The sequence below is a fragment of the Sphaerodactylus townsendi genome, linkage group LG15 (assembly GCF_021028975.2).
Source record: "Sphaerodactylus townsendi isolate TG3544 linkage group LG15, MPM_Stown_v2.3, whole genome shotgun sequence".
Taxonomy (NCBI): domain Eukaryota; kingdom Metazoa; phylum Chordata; class Lepidosauria; order Squamata; family Sphaerodactylidae; genus Sphaerodactylus; species Sphaerodactylus townsendi.
This window is the reverse complement of record NC_059439.1, coordinates 1,959,446-1,977,203: the sequence shown is the minus strand read 5'-3', so window position 1 is coordinate 1,977,203 and position 17,758 is coordinate 1,959,446. Positions and strand designations below refer to the sequence as shown.

The following is a 17,758-nucleotide window of genomic DNA, read 5'->3' as shown; positions in this document are numbered from 1 at the left end:
GTTTATAAGGAAAAAGCTGAGCTCCTTTCTAGAGGCCCACCAAAACCACCGCCAAGACGGGAGTCTGCCAGAACTTTCCAACGGTTTCCTTCAGGTCACATGCACGGATGGGAGTGCACAGAAGAAGGTAACAAACTGGCACTACAATCGTCATGTGGAGCAATCAGCACAGACGACCTGTACATATATTTATCAACAGGATAAACCCACCCCCTTGCACATGGATGCATTAATGCATTGGGGCTCCGTCACCCCCAGTGTATAAAAACAGCATATGGGGGCAGCAGAAAGTACAGACGGAAAAAGGAACACTTTGTTTTCAAACACCCGTGCGACTTGGCAACAGGACATGGCTGCAGGTATGCTTTTATGCGCTGGGTTTTTAATGGCCATGTGGCAGGCAGAAATTCACTGGTACAGCTTTATCCATGGCTGCGCTTTCATGGTGGGAAAAGGCTTCCTTGTTACATTTCTTGGTTTTATGCAGCTATCCAAGGTCAGGCGGTTTTGTATGTTACCAAGTTGATGATCTGAGTGAAGACAAAATTTGTGAACTGAGTGCAGGATTGGTTTGGATTTTTATTCTTGGGTCCCGGTGGTCAGCTGATTTGTACTCCTAGTATGTGTCCGGTGCCTTGCAAAACAGCGAGAGCCAGATCCACCAGGGAAGAGGCGGACTGGGCAGAGAAATGTGGCCATTTCAGGTAGGAAATCAGCTCAACTACCTGGCTTGGAAAGGTCAGGTTTGGAAATCCTGAGCCTTCCCAAATATTTCTTCATATTCACAGCTCCGACATGGAGCTGTTCACTATAAGCAGTTCCGTGAGGATCTTAATATACTTTTTATCTCCCAGATCAGCAAGTCTGCAGTTGCGAAGGAAAACCTCCACTGTTAAAACTGCCGCTTTGCCTTAAAGAGCCACACTCTCGGGTTGGGGCACCACCAAGAAGTGATTTTGACGGCATGTATAGGTGGAAACAGAGATGGCATCAGTGGTGGGATCCAAAAATTTTAGTAACAGGTTTCCATGGTGGTGGGATTCAAACTGTGGCGTAGCGCCAATGGGGCTGGGCGGGGCACGATGGGGGCGTGGTTGGGCATTCAGGGGGCGTGGCATTCCTGGGCGGGGCTGTGGCAAGGACAGCCGCTGCGCAGGTCCTTGGGCGGGAAACGAATGCACGCAGGCGCAGGCTGCCACGCACGCCAGTGCGCCTCCTGCTAGACTGCTTCACGTTCTGCGCGCTACTGCTGAGAGGAGGGGCGTAACTAAGGCAAAAAATCACGTGGCAAAATCACCCATTAGTCACCCCCTCTCGGCACACACAAATCATTAGTAACCTACTCTCGGGAACCTGTGAGAACCTGCTGGATCCCACCTCTGGATGGCATCAACCACTGGCACCTCTGGACCACTGCCAGCATCCAAGGTTCTCAGCGGGAGCAGCTGCAGCAGCAGCCACTGAGCACAGCGGGTGGCCAGATCAGGTCTCGAAGGGCAGTTGGGCCCCTTGGGAGTTTTTTGGGGTTGATGTGCAGTGATGGCAGCCATGAACGAGAAGCAGCATCAATCGCCTTCCCCCGACCCCGCCCTCTTTCCTCTGCTTCAAGCGGTCATCCAGCTTCCTTGCTGGGAACGGGTTATAACTACCACTGCCAGCAGGGCGGGGCTGAGAAGTAGGATGGAGGGAGGGCAGGCTACAATGTGCTTAGCAGGGCCAGTGCGGGCGGGGGGGTGTCATTTTCAGGCCTCCAAAACTCAGAACTGGCCTTCTCTAGAGATTCCCTGACAGCTGGCTACGCATGCTGGCGATTGCCTGTGACACCTGCTTTGCGCAGCAGGCAGCAGCAAGGAGTTGAGTGGCTCAGGGCACACGCCAAGGGGGTGCACAGCTCTCTCGTACAGTGTGCAGAAGGAGTCTTGGTAAAGCCCAGCTTTGTAGTCCATGAACATCTGGAGAGCCGCAGGTTGCAGACCCCTATTATAAAATGTTTATTTATTTTAAACTGTCAAGACCTGAGATTCTTATACCAATCTCAGGTCTTGACAGTTTAAAATAAATAAACATTTTATAATAGGGGTCTGCAACCTGCGGCTCTCCAGATGTTCATGGACTACAAATCCCATCAGCCCCTGCCAGCATGGCCAATTGTAGTCCAAGAACATCTGGAGAGCCACAGGTTGCAAACCCCTGTTCTAGAACAATTAATCTGGGAAGGGCAACTCCAAACCTACCAGCCCAAACCAAGTGTGCATCAGATACAGGGTATACTTCCAAGAGGTGGTTGAATTCTTCTGTCTCTGCACCTGCAAAATCGTCAGGAAAAGGAGATTAATTGAGGGGTCCATCTCGAATCTCACCCAAGCCTCTTTCCTCCTATGAACAGGAACCTCCATTAAATCCACCCAAGACTAGTTCATGGAAGGTGATGTGTTCATATGCAGTCAGACACGCATGCCAGAGTTTAAGAAAGCTGATTTAAGTAAACGTAGGAAACTACTGGGTGTGATCCTATGGTTAAGAATACTAAAAGAGGAGGGAGTGCATGATGGATGGGAGTTTCTTAAAAGTGAGATCTTGAAGGTCCAATTTCAAACAGTCCCAATGAGGAGGAAAAGGGGAGGTGTCTCAGGAAACCAAGATGGATCTTTAAAGAACTTTCAACTGAGCTGAGATTTAAAAGGGACATGTACAAGAAATGGGAAAAGGGGGAAATCACCAAAGAGGAATTCAAACAAATAGCCAGGATGTGTAGGGAAAAAGTCAGAGAAGGTCAGGGGTCCGCAACCCGTGGCTCTCCAGATGTTCATGGACTACAATTCCCATCAGCCCCTGCCAGCATGGCCAATTGGGAATTGTAGTCCATGAACATCTGGAGAGCCACAGGTTGCAGACTCCCGGAGAAGGTAAAGCTCAGAAGGAGCTCAGGTTTGCCACAGAGGTTAAAGTCAATTTTAAAAAGCTTCTGTTGGTTATGTCCATAGCAAGAGCAAGAAAAATGATATGATAGGGTCAGTGAAGTAGCTACAGATCACAGGTGTCAAACTTGCGCCCCTCCAGATGTTATGGACTACAGCTCCCATCATCCCCTGCCAGCATGATGCTGGCAGGGGATGATGGTAACTGTAGTCTATAACATCTGGTGGGCCGCGAGTTTGACACCTATGCTATAGATTTTTTATGGGGTGGGTTCAGGGGTGCGATGGGGGCGTGCCGCGGCAGCGCCCACCCTTGTCCCACCCCAGAACGCCCCCACCACACCACACCCCGCCCCCCCACCCCAAGGGCGCTACACCACTAAAGGCAACTTCCACTGCCATTCTAAAGAGAGTTGCACCTTTCCAAAGTATAGGTCTGTTTAGGACTGCACTGTTTAGAATTCTAAGAGTACTTAGAAACAGTGGTGGGATCCAAACATTTTAGTAACAGGTTCCCATGGTGGTGGGATGCAAACAATGGTGTAGAGCCAATGGAGCTGGGCGGGGCACGACGGGGGCGTGGCCAGGCATTCCGGGGGCCGGACATTAATAATTTCTCTGTTACTGTAAAAAACTCTTACTGTAAAAAACAAGTTCCTAATTTCCAGCTGGTAACCTTCTGTCCATAATTTAGAAGAAGAAGAAGAAGAGTTTGGATTTATATCCCCCCTTTCTCTCCTGCAGGAGACTCAAAGGGGCTTACAATCTCCTTGCCCTCCCCCCCTCACAACAAACACCCTGTGAGTTAGGTGGGGCTGAGAGAGCTCTGAGAAGCTGTGACTAGCCCAAGGTCACCCAGCTGGCGTGTGTGGGAGTGCACAGGCTAATCTGAATTCCCCAGATAAGCCTCCAGAGCTCAGGCGGCAGAGCTGGGAATCAAACCCGGTTCCTCCAGATTAGATACATGAGCTCTTAACCTCCTACGCCACTGCTGCTCCTTATAGCAAGTCCTATCGTCTGCTGCCAACAGAAACAACTACTTCTCCTCTCATTGACTGCCTGTCGAATACTTAATACTTTCAAATACTTCATTTTGTTTCTAGAAATCAAAAGAAGGAGACTTTCCTTAAACAAGGAACTTTACCATATTTCTGAAACATGTTTTTAAAACAGCCCAATAGGGAGAATTATCCTGTTTTCTACCTTCACTAACCAGCCACATAGGAAACAACAGGACTTGATGATTTTTGGACCTAATGGAATTTCTAACGGAAAAGCAGACCCAATTAGTAACCCCCTCTCGGCACACACAAATAATTAGTAACCCACTCTCGGGAACTGGTGAGAAGAAGAAGAAGAGGAAGAGTTTGGATTTATATCCCCCCTTTCTCTCCTGCAGGAGACTCAAAGGGGCTGACAATCTCCTTGCCCTTCCCCCCTCACAACACACACCCTGGGAGGTAGGGGCTGAGAGAGCTCTGAGAAGCTGTGACTAGCCCAAGGTCACCCAGCTGACATGTGTGGGAGTGCACAGGCTAATCTGAATTCCCCAGAGAAGCCTCCACAGCTCAGGCGGCAGAGCGGGGAATCAAACCCGGTTCCTCCAGATTAGATACACGAGCTCTTAACCTCCTATGCCACTGCTCCTCCTGCTGGATCCCACCTCTGCTTAGAAATATTCTTTCTAGGCAAGACAACAGCTGGGGTTCAACAACAGCGAATGATTTGCAAAGGGACCGAGGCCTTCCAAAGACAGGCTGCGAGACTTTAAATCCAAACAACACAGCAAATCAGACTGAGAAAAAATTAGCTGAATCCTCTGGAACGATAGTGGCTCCTTTTGAGGACGGGTCTGTCCAGCTGCTCAGCTTCAGCAAAATGTATCTGCTTGTAAAGCATCCTCAGTCTTCCGAGGAGCTTTGGTGGAATGTAGCTGCTTTGGTTTGGTGGCGCACATTTTCCACAGGTTTCTGAGGAGCCGAGGCGGTGCAGAAGACTCTGCAGGGATCGAAATCAGCTCAGCCCACCAGACCAGCCGCGCGGCCCGGGAAACCCGCCACAATCAGCCCCCTTTCTCATTTTTTGCAGGACTCAGGCCTCCTCTCCCGTTGGTCCTTGCCTTGGTGATCGTGGCCCTGCGATGGCCGGAGGGAGCTGTCGCCTTCCACTCCATGCCTCTCTCCAACCTCTTTGCCAACGCAGTCCTGCGGGCTCAGCACCTGCACTTGCTGGCTGCTGACACTTACAAAGAGTTTGTGAGTACTGGGGCCACGCAGCCTGGGGAGCTGCCATAAAGGCAGGCGTTGCTAACCGCCTTCCCCCCACCCCATCCTAGTCCCTGAAGTTCCCACTCACTGCATGGGCGCTTCCACATGTAAGCTAGCTGGAGGAAAGGAATGCAACAGCAAATGCCTCGCAGCATGTGCAGAGTGCATCTGTCATGCCAAGCATCTGCCTTTGAAGGCGAGGTGATGCTATTTGTTTATTTTTCAGCGCTGACATCCTATCTTTCTGCCTAGTTCAGGGGTCTGCAACCTGCGGCTCTCCAGATGTTCATGGACTACAAATCCCATCAGCCCCTGCCAGCATGGCCAATTGGCACTCCAGATGTTCATGGACTACTGTAGTTTATAACAATTGGATCTCCAGATGTTCATGACACTCCAGATGTCCATGGACTACTGTAGTTTATAATAATTGACACTCCATATGTTCATGGACTACAATTCCCATCAGCCCCTGCCAGCATGGCCAATTGGCACTCCATATGTTCATGGACTACAATTCCCATCAGCCCCTGCCAGCATGGCCAATTGGCCATGCTGGCAGGGGGTGATGGGATTTGTAGTCCATGAACATCTGGAGAGCCGCAGGTTGCAGACCCCTGGCCTTGTTAGAGCCACCCGGGCACCTAAGGGCCCCCAAGGAACCAGATCCGGCGGCAGACTGTAGAAGCCATTAAAGGTGGGGGCAGCGAGACATGCCACAATTCGGAGGGGCACGATCCAAAGGGAAGTTCTCCTTCCCTGCGTGGCACCGTTGCCAGCCTCTTGCGCTGCTGCGGCTGCTCGTTCCAGTGGGGATTGTGAAAGAGAACTTCCCCAAGGGCTGTTTCCTGCCTCACTTTGTGAGGGCTGCGACTTTATCCCCCTCAGCCCTGCCTCCTTTTCCTGCTCCTCCGCTCCCGAGAGTCCCGTCAAGGGCCACCTTCTTCTTAAGAAGAAGAAGAAGAAGAGTTTGGATTTATATCCCTCCTTTCTCTCCTGCAGGAGACTCAAAGGGGCTGACAATCTCCTTGCCCTTCCCCCCTCACAACAAACACCCTGGGAGGTGGGTGGGGCTGAGAGAGCTCTGAGAAGCTGTGACTAGCCCAAGGTCACCCAGCTGGCGTGTGGGAGTGCACAGGCTAATCTGAATTCCCCAGATAAGCCTCCACAGCTCAGGCGGGGAATCAAACCCGGTTCCTCCAGATTAGATACACGAGGTCTTAACCTCCTATGCCACTGCTGCTCCTACACATTTGTGGAATGTTTACAGGAACATTTGTGGAATGTTTACAGGAGAGGTCCTACATCCCAGAAGACCAGCGGAACTCCAACAAGAACTCCCAGTCGGCCACCTGCTACTCTGAAACCATCCCGGCACCCACAGGGAAGGATGACGCCCAGCAGAAGTCGGTAGGCCTTCACACGGAGGAGTGGTCCTGGTTTTTGAAACATGACATCTTGTTGTAGGAAGCCCCAGAAGGATCCCACGCTGCAGGGGGCACAAAAGAACAGACGGGCAGTATTTGTGTGTCCCCTGCCCTCACCTCCTGCAAAAACAATCTCCAGCCACATTAACACTTCCCCGTTTTTTCCTCCGGCACCCCCCTCCTCCATCCAGGCAGGTGCGTTATCATAACCATTTGCTTACTAGTAGCTGCCTAATCACAGCTTTAGGGCACAGGTGTCAAACTCGCAGCCCTCCAGATGTTCATGGACGACTGTAGTTTATAACATCTGGAGGGTTTACTATCGCTTAAAGACTAGATTATTTGATCAAGAATATCCATTTCTCCTGAGCAAAGCACAAAGCTCTTGCTCTCCAATATTCTTTGGGATTATCCCTCAGAAATCTAGCCCCGCTATATACCTGGAACAACTTGTTAATTACAATTGCAGATGGGTCATGACTAGAGCAAGGTGTAACTCTTTTCCGTCAGTACATCTTCAAGGTCGCTTCTCTAGTATTCCACAAAATGAGCGTTGCTGTCGATTTTGTCCTGATTCAACTGATACACTTTCTCATATTCTGCTTCACTGTTCAAAATACAACAACATCAGAACTGATTTGAGAACTGTACTACCAACAGGATTTATGCTCCTTTCTGACAAGATAAAAATGGCTAAGCTTCTAAATAACTCTCATGTTGAAATCTCTGAAGCTGTTGCTATATTTTTACTCTGTGTTCTGCAAGTTGTGCAATAATGATCTTCTTATTGTATTTGGAATTCTTGACACACACCAGTTTTATGCCTAATAAAGGTTTTGGATTTGGATTTGGAACATCTGGAGGGGCGCGAGTTTGACACCTGTGCTTTAGGGCCTACTGAAGAAAGGCTGCGGTTGTTTGTAGAAGTTTCACTTCTCTTTAGCAACGCACCTGGTTTCCCTCCGTGTGTAAAGCAGGGCGTTTACTTGGGTTCGGCCGGGTGCACTCAGCCGGCTGGAGGGCTGGAGTTGTAGGTTTAAGCCAGATTGCTGCTGCCCCAAAGAGGTACCAGGCAGCATCTTCAGAAGTGTTTGAAAGGGTCAATGATAGTGGCTGAACATAGACTTTGCAGGCAGAAAATGCCAGGCACTGAGTAGATAGGAGCTCGGCCCAAGCTACTATGGCTCATTCCGCACATGCAGAATAATGCACTTTCAAACTGCTTTGAGTGCTCTTTGAAGCTGTGCGGAATGGCAAAATCCACTTGCAAACAGTTGTTAAAGTGGTTTGAAAACGCATTATTTTGCATGTGCGGAAGGGGCCATAGAGAAGCAGCCCCCAGTCACAGTAGATTATGCCAGTCTAGCTGCCCCAGGTCTGGCCATGTGCAAGACACCTTTGTGCATTTGAATGTATACAAAAGATGGTTACTGCTTTTCACACCATGCCACACAATAGTATGGACTTCCACGTACACGTGAATTTGGAGAAGTTCTCCTTTTCACCAGAGTACTGGTCTTGCGGTCTCCTTTTGAGTACATATTGCACAGTCTAAAGCAGGGGTCTGCAACCTGTGGCTCTCCAGATACTCATGGACTACAATTCCCATCAGCCCCTGCCAGCATGGCCAATTGGTCATGGTCAGTATGCAGCTGGCTCCCCCCACCCCCACCCCCACCCCCACCCCACCCCCATCCAAAGAGCGCAAGGTTGGTAACAGTGTCCTAATTATTACATACTGTTTTGGGCCACAAAGTAATCGTTTCAACACAATCGTCTAATTGTGTTCTCATTTCTAATTTCAGAAAATGCACAGATTAGGGCTTTGGCAAGTCGCTGTGGAAAATTAATTTCAGAGTTGTGGAACCATGGAACCAGTGGTGGGATCTAAAAATTTTAGTAACAGGTTCCCATGGTGGTGGGATTCAAACTGTGGCATAGCACCAATGGGACTGGGCGGGGCACGACGGGGCATGGTCTGGCATTCCGGGGGCGGGGCATTCCTGGGCGGGGCTGTGGCAAGGACGCAGCCGCTGCGCCGGTCCTTGCGCGGGAAACGAATACATGCAGGCGCAGGCTGCCACGCACACCGGTGCACCTCCTGCTAGACTGCTTCAAGTTCTGCGCGCTACTGCTGAGAGGAGGGGCGCAACTAAGGCAAAAATCACGTGGCGAAATCACCAATTAGTAACTCCCTCTCGGCACACACAAATAATTAGTAACCTACTCTCGGGAACCTGTGAGAACCTGCTGGATCCCACCCCTGCCAAGTAGGCTGTGAACAGATTCTCTGAGGGCTCAAGGCTGCAAAGTCCCCCAAGCATGCTTTTTCCCCTTAGCAGCAAGTCTGACCAATCTACAGCAACGTGTTCATGATTGCCCTACTGTTGTTGCAGGGAGGTGCCTTTTTCTTTTTTCTTTTCTTTAGCATGTTGCACATGCGCTGCTATGCAGGTGCAGCTGATCGGATTGTGGGACAACAGGCCTGGCTGAGGGGCTCATTCCTGCATGCCTGCGCAGCTACACATGTGCTGCAAGAGATTTTTTTAAAAGAGAGAAGCGTCTCGATGCAAAGGCACAAAAGCAACCCAAACTGTTTCCCCGTGCTCCAATCGCTGCCTGCATGGCACGCCTACGAACGGGAGGAAAGGAAACAGTTTCTATTATAATGACTGCAACCCGTTATACATTTGCTGTGCGGAATCCACCAACGCGACTGCGATTGCAGCTCTTGCTAACTTTTGCCTCTTTCTTTGTCCTTCGTCACAGGACACGGAGCTGCTCAGGTTTTCACTCACCCTCATTCAGTCGTGGCTCAGCCCAGTGCGCTTCTTAAGCCGGGTGTTCACTAACAACCTAGTCTTCGGAACTTCGGACCGAGTCTATGAAAAACTGCAAGACTTGGAAGAAGGCATCCGTATCCTCATACGGGTAAGCAGGGTGTTCCTCCCGCTCCGAAAATATCAGACAAAGAGGCACTAAAATGAACAAACAAACAAAAAGCAAACGAAAGATATCAGGAGTCATCTTTGTAACAAAAAAAAGTATAAGAGGCAGTGGCTTTTAAACTTTAGACCAGGGGTCTGCAACCTGTGGCTCTCCAACCTGTGGCTCTCCAGATGTTTATGGACTACAATTCCCATCAGCCCCTGCCAGCATGGCCAATTGGCCATGCTGGCAGGGGCTGATGGGAATTGTAGTCCCCGAACATCTGGAGAGCCACAGGTTGCAGACCCCTGCTTAGTCAAATACAAGTGGGGGACTTGTGGGGAACATCTCAACCACCACCCCCACCCCCACACACACACTGTTTCCTTTCCTTTCCTGGAAAATCTGTATTGCCTACTCCCTCTTCCTGCCTACTTCTTTCTTTTCTACTTCGGGGATAGAGCGGTATACCAAGTTAAATAAATAATAAGAAATAATACTTACCGGCAAACCTGGGAAAACTAAAGCCTGGTTGCCCAGCTGCACAAGGAAAAACCCACAAGGACTTCTGGACGACACCTCCCTTTCCCCTGAACCCCAATCCCCGTATTATATCCTCTTTCCCTCCTCGTGGCAGCCCCTAGGTCCTCCCCCTTCCCTGCTTCCTCCTCTCTTCCCCATTCACCCACTATCGACCTGTTATCTGCCCTAACTCTAACCCTACCCCAATCTTCAGCTATAATTACTATGTACCTCACGGCCTTTCTCCACAATGGACCAACTAACATCATTTTCCTACCTTCCATTTTATAAGAACATAAGAACATAAGAACAAGCCTGCTGGATCACACCAGAGTCCATCTAGTCCAGCTCTCTGCTACTCACAGCGGCCCACCAGGTGCCTTTGGGAGCTCACAGGCATGAGGTGAAAGCAATGGCCTTCTGCTGCTGCTGCTGCTCCCGAGCACCTGGTCTGCTCAGGCATTTGCAACCTCAGATCAAGGAGGATCAAGATTGGTAGCCAGAGATCGACTTCTCCTCCATAAATCTGTCCAAGCCCCTTTTAAAGCGATCCAGGTTAGTGGCCATCACCACCTCCTGTGGCAGCATATTCCAAACACATTGCGTGAAGAAGTGTTTCCTTTTATTAGTCCTAATTCTTCCCCCCAGCATTTTCAATGTGTGCCCCCTGGTTCTAGTATTGTGAGAAAGAGAGAAAAATTTCTCTCTGTCAACATTTTCTACCCCATGCATAATTTTATAGACTTCAATCATATCCCCCCTCAGACGTCTCCTCTCCAAACTAAAGAGTCCCAAACGCTGCAGCCTCTCCTCATAGGGAAGGTGCTCCAGTCCCTCAATCATCCTCGTTGCCCTTCTCTGCACTTTGTCTATCTCTTCAATATCCTTTTTGAGATGTGGCGACCAGTGAAACACTCCCAAGGGGCAGATTAGACAGAGGGCGCGTAACAGGACCCCCTGGTGAGTTTCAGGGCAAAGTCGGTCGAATCTGGGTCTCAAAATGTAGCCACTGCCCCACACTTGTTTTTGTGGCTGTTCAGCAGCAGCAAGAAGGCAGCCCTGGTCTGTTATATACACATATACCTGAGCCCAGCCTTGGCTGCAGAGGGCAGGGTATTAAATCTAATGAAATCATACGTAGGGGAGGAGCATCTAAATGGCTTGACTGGCATAGCTGATCCGTCTGTTACCGCGCTGCCTGGTAACTTTTAATAGCTCCAGACCAACCAGCTCTCGGCAGCGCAGGGGAACAGAAACGGGACCCAACACAGCGAGTATAGCGAAATAATAAAAGGTTTTATTGAGATGCTGACCTACGTGTCAGCACCTCCGCACCACGGCAACTGCAACATCTTAAAAAACCCTTTCCCCTGTCGGGAGTCCAGGAGAATACAAGACAGCCTACAACCATCCATTCACAAAATACATGACAACCAATCATACAGCTACAATACATGGGAACCAATCAAAGTCCGACGGGCAGTCCCTTCTTGAATTTCCCAGCAGAAGCAGGGCGAGGTGATGACGTAGGCACAGGCGGGAAAAACACAAAAGAGTCCTTTGGGTGCTTGAGGCCAGGAAACGAAGCCTAATGACGGCGGCACCCTTATCTGCCTGTCAATGGGATTAGGCAGATGGAGGCACTTCTTCCTGTCAACGTCCATTCAGGGTTTTTACAAATGAAAGGGACGTGCCCAGGTGGAGCAGGGGTGGATTCCTGCCTTGAGCCAAGGAGGTTCCATGCAGACACAAATACAAAAGGTAGCTATAATTCCTACTTTCTACCTAATACAGTTTGTTCCTACCTAACTTACACAGAAATAAAACACAGTTCCATCTTTATTTAAAAGCAAGATCAGAAATGGAATAAAATCACTTCTGATTCCGCTATCACGTCTTTCTCCAAACGTGGTAGGGTGGTGGAATGCGTTCACGGAGGCCTTCTCCAGTGTGGAGAGAAACCCCCTATGTAGGCAAGAGGCAAAGGGAACAACCCAAGGGACCGCTGTGATCCTGCATGCAGGGAACACCTGGCACACGGGGGCAGTGTCGCTGTTCTCTAAGCAGCGGCTGGACATCTCCTGGAGTTTAAACTGACCTCCCAGCAAACAGGATCAGATCCCCAGGAGCAGGGGCTGCAACCTGTGGCTCTCCAGATGTTAAGGGACTACAATTCCCATCAGCCAATTGGCCATGCTGGCAGGGGCTGATGGGAATTGTCGTCTGTGAACATCTGGAGAGCCACAGGTTGCAGACCCCTGTGAGCTACTGGCTGCTTTGGAAGGTGGGCTTTATTTATTTATTTATTTATTTATTTATTTATTTATTTATTTATTTATTTATAATCAATTTTATATACCGCCCCTCCCCCGAAGGGCCCTGGGCGGTGAACAGCACAATAAAACAACAATTACATTAAAACCCCATTAAAACAGCAAATTAACAAAATTGCATTGGCATCCAGCATAAACTTCCTAACCCCACCCTGTAAGGAAACAAGATAAGAGAGCGGAGGGCCTCCATAAGTATTAAGACCCAGAGTGTAAAAGGGGAAGGAAAGGGGTGAAAGGGGCGCTCATATCCTGCTGAGGCCCCTTCCTTCCCCAGACCCCAGACCCCACCCCCCAGCCTCTGCCTCTACTCCCATTCTGAAATTGGCAGCCCTAAATGAAAAGAGAAAGAGGGCTGGAGGACACCAGGGGGATTGCGAAATCTGCTGTATCCTGGATGCTTTGCAAAATTTCCGGGCATTCCCAATTTACCACAGCATTTCCCCACAGGAGGTGGGGGATGGGAGCCCCCGGGGCCTTCATCTCCTGATGCCCAGCTACGACAAGTTCGATGCCAGCTCCCAGAACGAAGCTTCTCTCATGAAAAACTACGGCCTTCTGTTGTGCTTCAAGAAGGACCTGCACAAAGTGGAGACCTACCTGAAAGTCATGAAGTGCCGGCGTTTTGGGGAGATTAACTGCACCTTCTGAGGACGAGCGACAGGTGCCTCTGCCTGCAGCCAACTTTGCATGCCGTCCTCCAAAGCCTGGTGAAGTTGGCGTGCCACTGAGACCACGCCTGCTGCCATCTCCTGCTAGTAAGGAAACCCCGAGCCAAATAGAGAGCGAAGCACTCTGCCTTTCATAGCTCTGCTGCTTGTAAGAGCCCTCAAAACGCTCCCTTTGTTCTTGGAAAGGTAAACACCACTGTGCTTGTGACGAATAAACCCACTGTCAGCCTGATCCTCTGTGGTGGTGACTTCATTGCAACTCTGAAGGGCAGAACCGTCAGGTCTCGAACCTTACGCCAATAAACAGACTCTGTGTTAAGAACATAAGAACATAAGAACAAGCCAGCTGGATCAGACCAGAGTCCATCTAGTCCAGCTCTCTGCTACTCGCAGTGGCCCACCAGGTGCCTTCGGGAGCTCACAGGCAGGAGGTGAAAGCAATAGCCTTCTGCTGCTGCTGCTGCTCCCGAGCACCTGGTCTGCTCAGGCATTTGCAATCTCAGATCAAAGAGGATCAAGATTGGTAGCCATAAATCGACTTCTCCTCCACAAATCTGTCCAAGCCCCTTTTAAAGCTATCCAGGTGAGTGGCCATCACCCCCTCCTGTGGCAGCATATTCCAAACACCAATCACACGTTGTGTGAAGAAGTGTTTCCTTTTATTAGTTTTAATTCTTCCCCCCAACATTTTCAATGGATGCCCCCTGGTTCTAGTCTTGTGAGAAAGAGAGAAAAATGTCTCTCTGTCACCCTTTTCTACCCCAGGCATAATTTTATAGACTTCAATCATATCCCCCCTCAGACGTCTCCTCTCCAAACTGAAGAGTCCCAAACGTTGCAGCCTCTCCTCATAGGGAAGGTGCTCCAGTCCCTCAATCATCCTTGTTGCCCTTCTCTGCACTTTGTCTATCTCTTCGATATCCTTTTTGAGATGCGGCAATATCCTTTTTGAGATGTGATCTGCAGCATTTATTGATAAGCTCAGAGCACCAAAGCTCCGCAAAGCCAGTCCTGGAGAATCTGGTCTTAGCCATCCCCTCAACCCTGTTGTCAGCCCTGTGTTTTCCCAAGAAGCATTGAAAGAGTTTGCGAAGCTGAGACACCCCAGGTTGGCGACAGACAGTGATGGAGAGCCACCTGGCATCCTGCCCCCATGGAATGGAAACACCACCATATCTCATGAGACCAGGGGGTCAGGGGGAAGCCTGGTTATCTACAGAGCGTGTGAAGCCATAAAGGAAAGATCAAGGAAAGAATGCCCCAGATGGCCGTGGCAACATAAAGCAGGCTGGTTACACAGATCTTGTAGCAGAATTGATATACAATTGCAAGCAGTTACATTGAGTTAGGGATGTGTCTCGATCTCCTACATAGCATCCCCCTGACAATAACCCAATTAAACTATTATGGGGGGGAGGTTTAATGAATGAACGGCACCATCTGGCACAGGAAAGTTCTCCCTTCCATCCCAGTTTTCATAATATTGTCTAATGCAGGGGTCTGCAACCTGTGGCTCTGCAGATGTTCATGGACTACAATTGGCCATGCTGGCAGGGGCTGATGGGAATTGTAGTCCATGAACATCTGGAGAGCCACAAGTTGCAGACCCCTGGTCTAATGCCTAGTGAGAACCACTGGCTTTAATTGCTTTTTCAAAAAGATTGTTGGAGGATCAACCCAAGCGATGCCTCTAGATCTAGAGATACATGACTCAAATAATGAGGTGCTGCTCGGTTTGCCAACCTCCAGGTGGTAGCTGGGGATCTCCTGGGATTACAACCGATCTCTAGGGGACATAGATCAGTTCACCTGGAGGAAACTGCTGATTTGGAAGGTGGACTCTGTGGCATCAGATCTTAGTGGAGCAGCAGTGGCGTAGTGGCTAAGAGCAGGTGCACTCTGATCTGGAGGAACCGGGTTTGATTCCCAGCTCTGCCACTTGAGTTGTGGAGGCTTATCTGGGGAATTCAGATTAGCCTGTACACTCCCACACACGCCAGCTGGGTGACCTTGGGCTAGTCACAGTTCTTCAGAGCTCTCTCAGCCCCACCTACCTCACAGGGTGTTTGTTGTGGGGGGGTGAAGGCAAAGGAGATTGTAAGCCCCTTTGAGTCTCCTGCAGGAGAGAAAGGGGGGATATAAATCCAAACTCTTCTTCTTCTTCTTCTTAGTGAAGTCCCTCCCTCCCCTTCCCAAAGGTCACCCTCCTCAGATTTGATGCCAAAAATCTCCAGGTATTTCCGAACCTGAAGCTGGCAACCTTAGGAACCACATGCAAACACTGGTGGGTTCTGCTTGTGGGTATCCCAAAGGTATCTTGCGGGTCATTTTTGGTAATACGACCATGGACTAAATGGAGCGAGTGGACCTTTGGTATGTCCCAGAGCAGGGTCACGACACGTCAACCAGTAGGTGCATCTCTTGCCCCTTATAGACTACTCCATTCCCAGGGCCAGTTTTCGACCCAAATATCTTTTATGGGCAGCACAGCGAGGAGGATGTGAAAGGGAGGGAGGGCAAGGCAACGTGACACACGCTGGGCTCTGGCAACTCCGTATTTATGAACATGTGAATGAAATAATCACTTTATAAAGTCTAGTGTAGCGGTTCTCAAACTGTGGGTTGCAACCCCTTTGGGGGTCAAACGACCCTTTCACAGGGGTCACCTAAGACCATTGGAAAACGCCTAAAACCATTGGAAAACGCACAGGGGTCGCCTAAGACCATTGGAAAACACATTGGCCTAAGACCATTGGAAAACACATGGAGCAGCAGTGGCGTAGGAGGTTAAGAGCTCATGTATCTAATCTGGAGGAGCCGGGTTTGATTCCCAGCTCTGCCGCCTGAGCTGTGGAGGCTTATCTGGGGAATTCAGATTAGCCTGTACACTCCCACACACACCAGCTGGGTGACCTTGGGCTAGTCACAGCTTCTCGGAGCTCTCTCAGCCCCACCCACCTCACAGGGTGTTTGTTGTGAGGGGGGAAGGGCAAGGAGATTGTAAGCCCCTTTGAGTCTCCTGCAGGAGAGAAAGGGGGGATATAAATCCAAACCCTTCTTCTTCTTCTTTTAGGAACCGAGACACATAATTTTATGGTTGGGGGTCACCACAACATGAGGAACTGTATTAAAGGGTCGCGGCATTAAGACGGTTGAGAACCACTGGTCTAGTGCAAAAGCACTTATAAGGCATTACTATGCAATAGTAACGAGAAATACACAATCAAATAATACTGCCAGTGATAACATAAGGTGACTCCGTCCCTGGAGTATAATGGCCAGAAGAAATCAATTGATAAGTTCATTCACAAATGAGTTCATTCATAAGTTCAATGATGATAAATGGAATGCATTCCAGAGCAAAAAAGTTCTTGCTCAGACGATCTTCCAAACGTTATCAGTTTCTATCCAATAGAAGGAAATAATAATAAATGATGAACCCTATCTGGGGGACCTCGAGCTACTGTGGAGTGAAGAGGACAAGTATAAACCTGACGGAACCGTTATCTGAAGCTCAGCGCTGAGAGGATAAATCCATATGGGCATCCAGTATCCAGCATCCAGTATCCAGCATCAAAAACCAGTGGTTCTCAACCTTCCTAATGCCGCGACCCTTTAACACAGTTCCTCATGTTGTGGTGACCCCTAACCATAACATTATTTTTGTTGCTACTTCATAACTGTAATATAAATATATGATGGTTTCTTCTCCCCGGATGGTTCCTTCTCTCGGCTTTGAACGAATTCCCCTGGTGAAAGAGAGTGCGTTCGGCCCCCAAAGGGGTTGTTACCACACTGCCTGGGTAGCTTTTACTCTCCCAGATCAACTAGCTGTCAGCAGCGCAGAGGAACAGAAACAGGACCCAACACAGTGAGTATAGTAAAATAGAAATGAGTTAATTGAGATGCTGACCTACGTGTCAGCACCTCCACACCACGGCAACTGCAACTGCCTAGCAGTTTTACAACATCTTAAATACCCTGTCTCCCGTTGGAGTCCGGGAGAATACAGGAGAGCCTACAACCATTCATTCACAAAATACATCAACCAATTAGAGTCCGGAGGGCAGTCCCTTCTTGAATTTCCCGGCAGAAGCAGGGCGAGGCGATGACGTAGGCACAGGCGGGAAAAACACAAAAGAGTCCCTTGGGTGCTTGGGGTCAGGAAACGAAACTTTATGATGATGGCACCATTATCTGCCTGCTGGTGGGATTAGGCAGATGGAGGCTCTTCTTCCGGGGTCCCTTTTGTCAGGCGTTCATTCATGGTTTTAGCACATGAAAAGGGACATGCCCAGGTGGAGCAGGGGTGGATTCCTGCCTTGAGCCAAGGAGGCTCCATGCAGACGCAAATACAAAAGATAGCTATAATTCCTACTTTCTACCTAATACAGTTTGTTCCTTCCTAACTTATACAGAAATAAAACATAGTTCCATCTTTATTTAAAAACAAGATCAGAAATGGAATAAAATCACTTCTGACTCCGCTATCAGGGTCACGACCCACAGGTTGAGAACCGCTGCTGTAAACTCTGAACGCCTTGGACGTAATTGGCGTTTTCAAGAGTGCTCTTCTTCAGAGAAGTCCTCTTGCAGTATTTTTTTTATATGCAGCCAAATGTCACGGTTGCATTGTCTTTACCGACACACGCAGTCTTATTGCTCTTGTGAGGGTGTGAAAGGCCCGCGGAGGCA

At 49.4% G+C, this 17,758-nt stretch overlaps 1 protein-coding gene across 1 annotated transcript; it reads left to right on the top strand.

Moving 5' to 3' along the window:
• Positions 1-308: 308 nt before the first annotated feature.
• On the top strand, positions 309-13,286 carry LOC125444957 (somatotropin-like). The gene is made up of 5 exons (XM_048517744.1): positions 309-359; positions 5,007-5,173; positions 6,479-6,595; positions 9,382-9,543; positions 12,843-13,286. Exons 1-5 carry the CDS (start codon positions 350-352, stop codon positions 13,041-13,043), a joined length of 657 nt encoding a protein of 218 aa, XP_048373701.1. The 5' UTR covers positions 309-349; the 3' UTR covers positions 13,044-13,286.
• Positions 13,287-17,758: the final 4,472 nt, after the last annotated feature.

Bases quoted from the DNA above. Each gene is read 5' to 3' on its own strand.
- LOC125444957 (XM_048517744.1), top strand. The intron at 5,174-6,478 runs GTGAGTACTGGG...GAATGTTTACAG, and splicing joins CTGACACTTACAAAGAGTTT to GAGAGGTCCTACATCCCAGA. The intron at 6,596-9,381 runs GTAGGCCTTCAC...CCTTCGTCACAG, and splicing joins ATGACGCCCAGCAGAAGTCG to GACACGGAGCTGCTCAGGTT.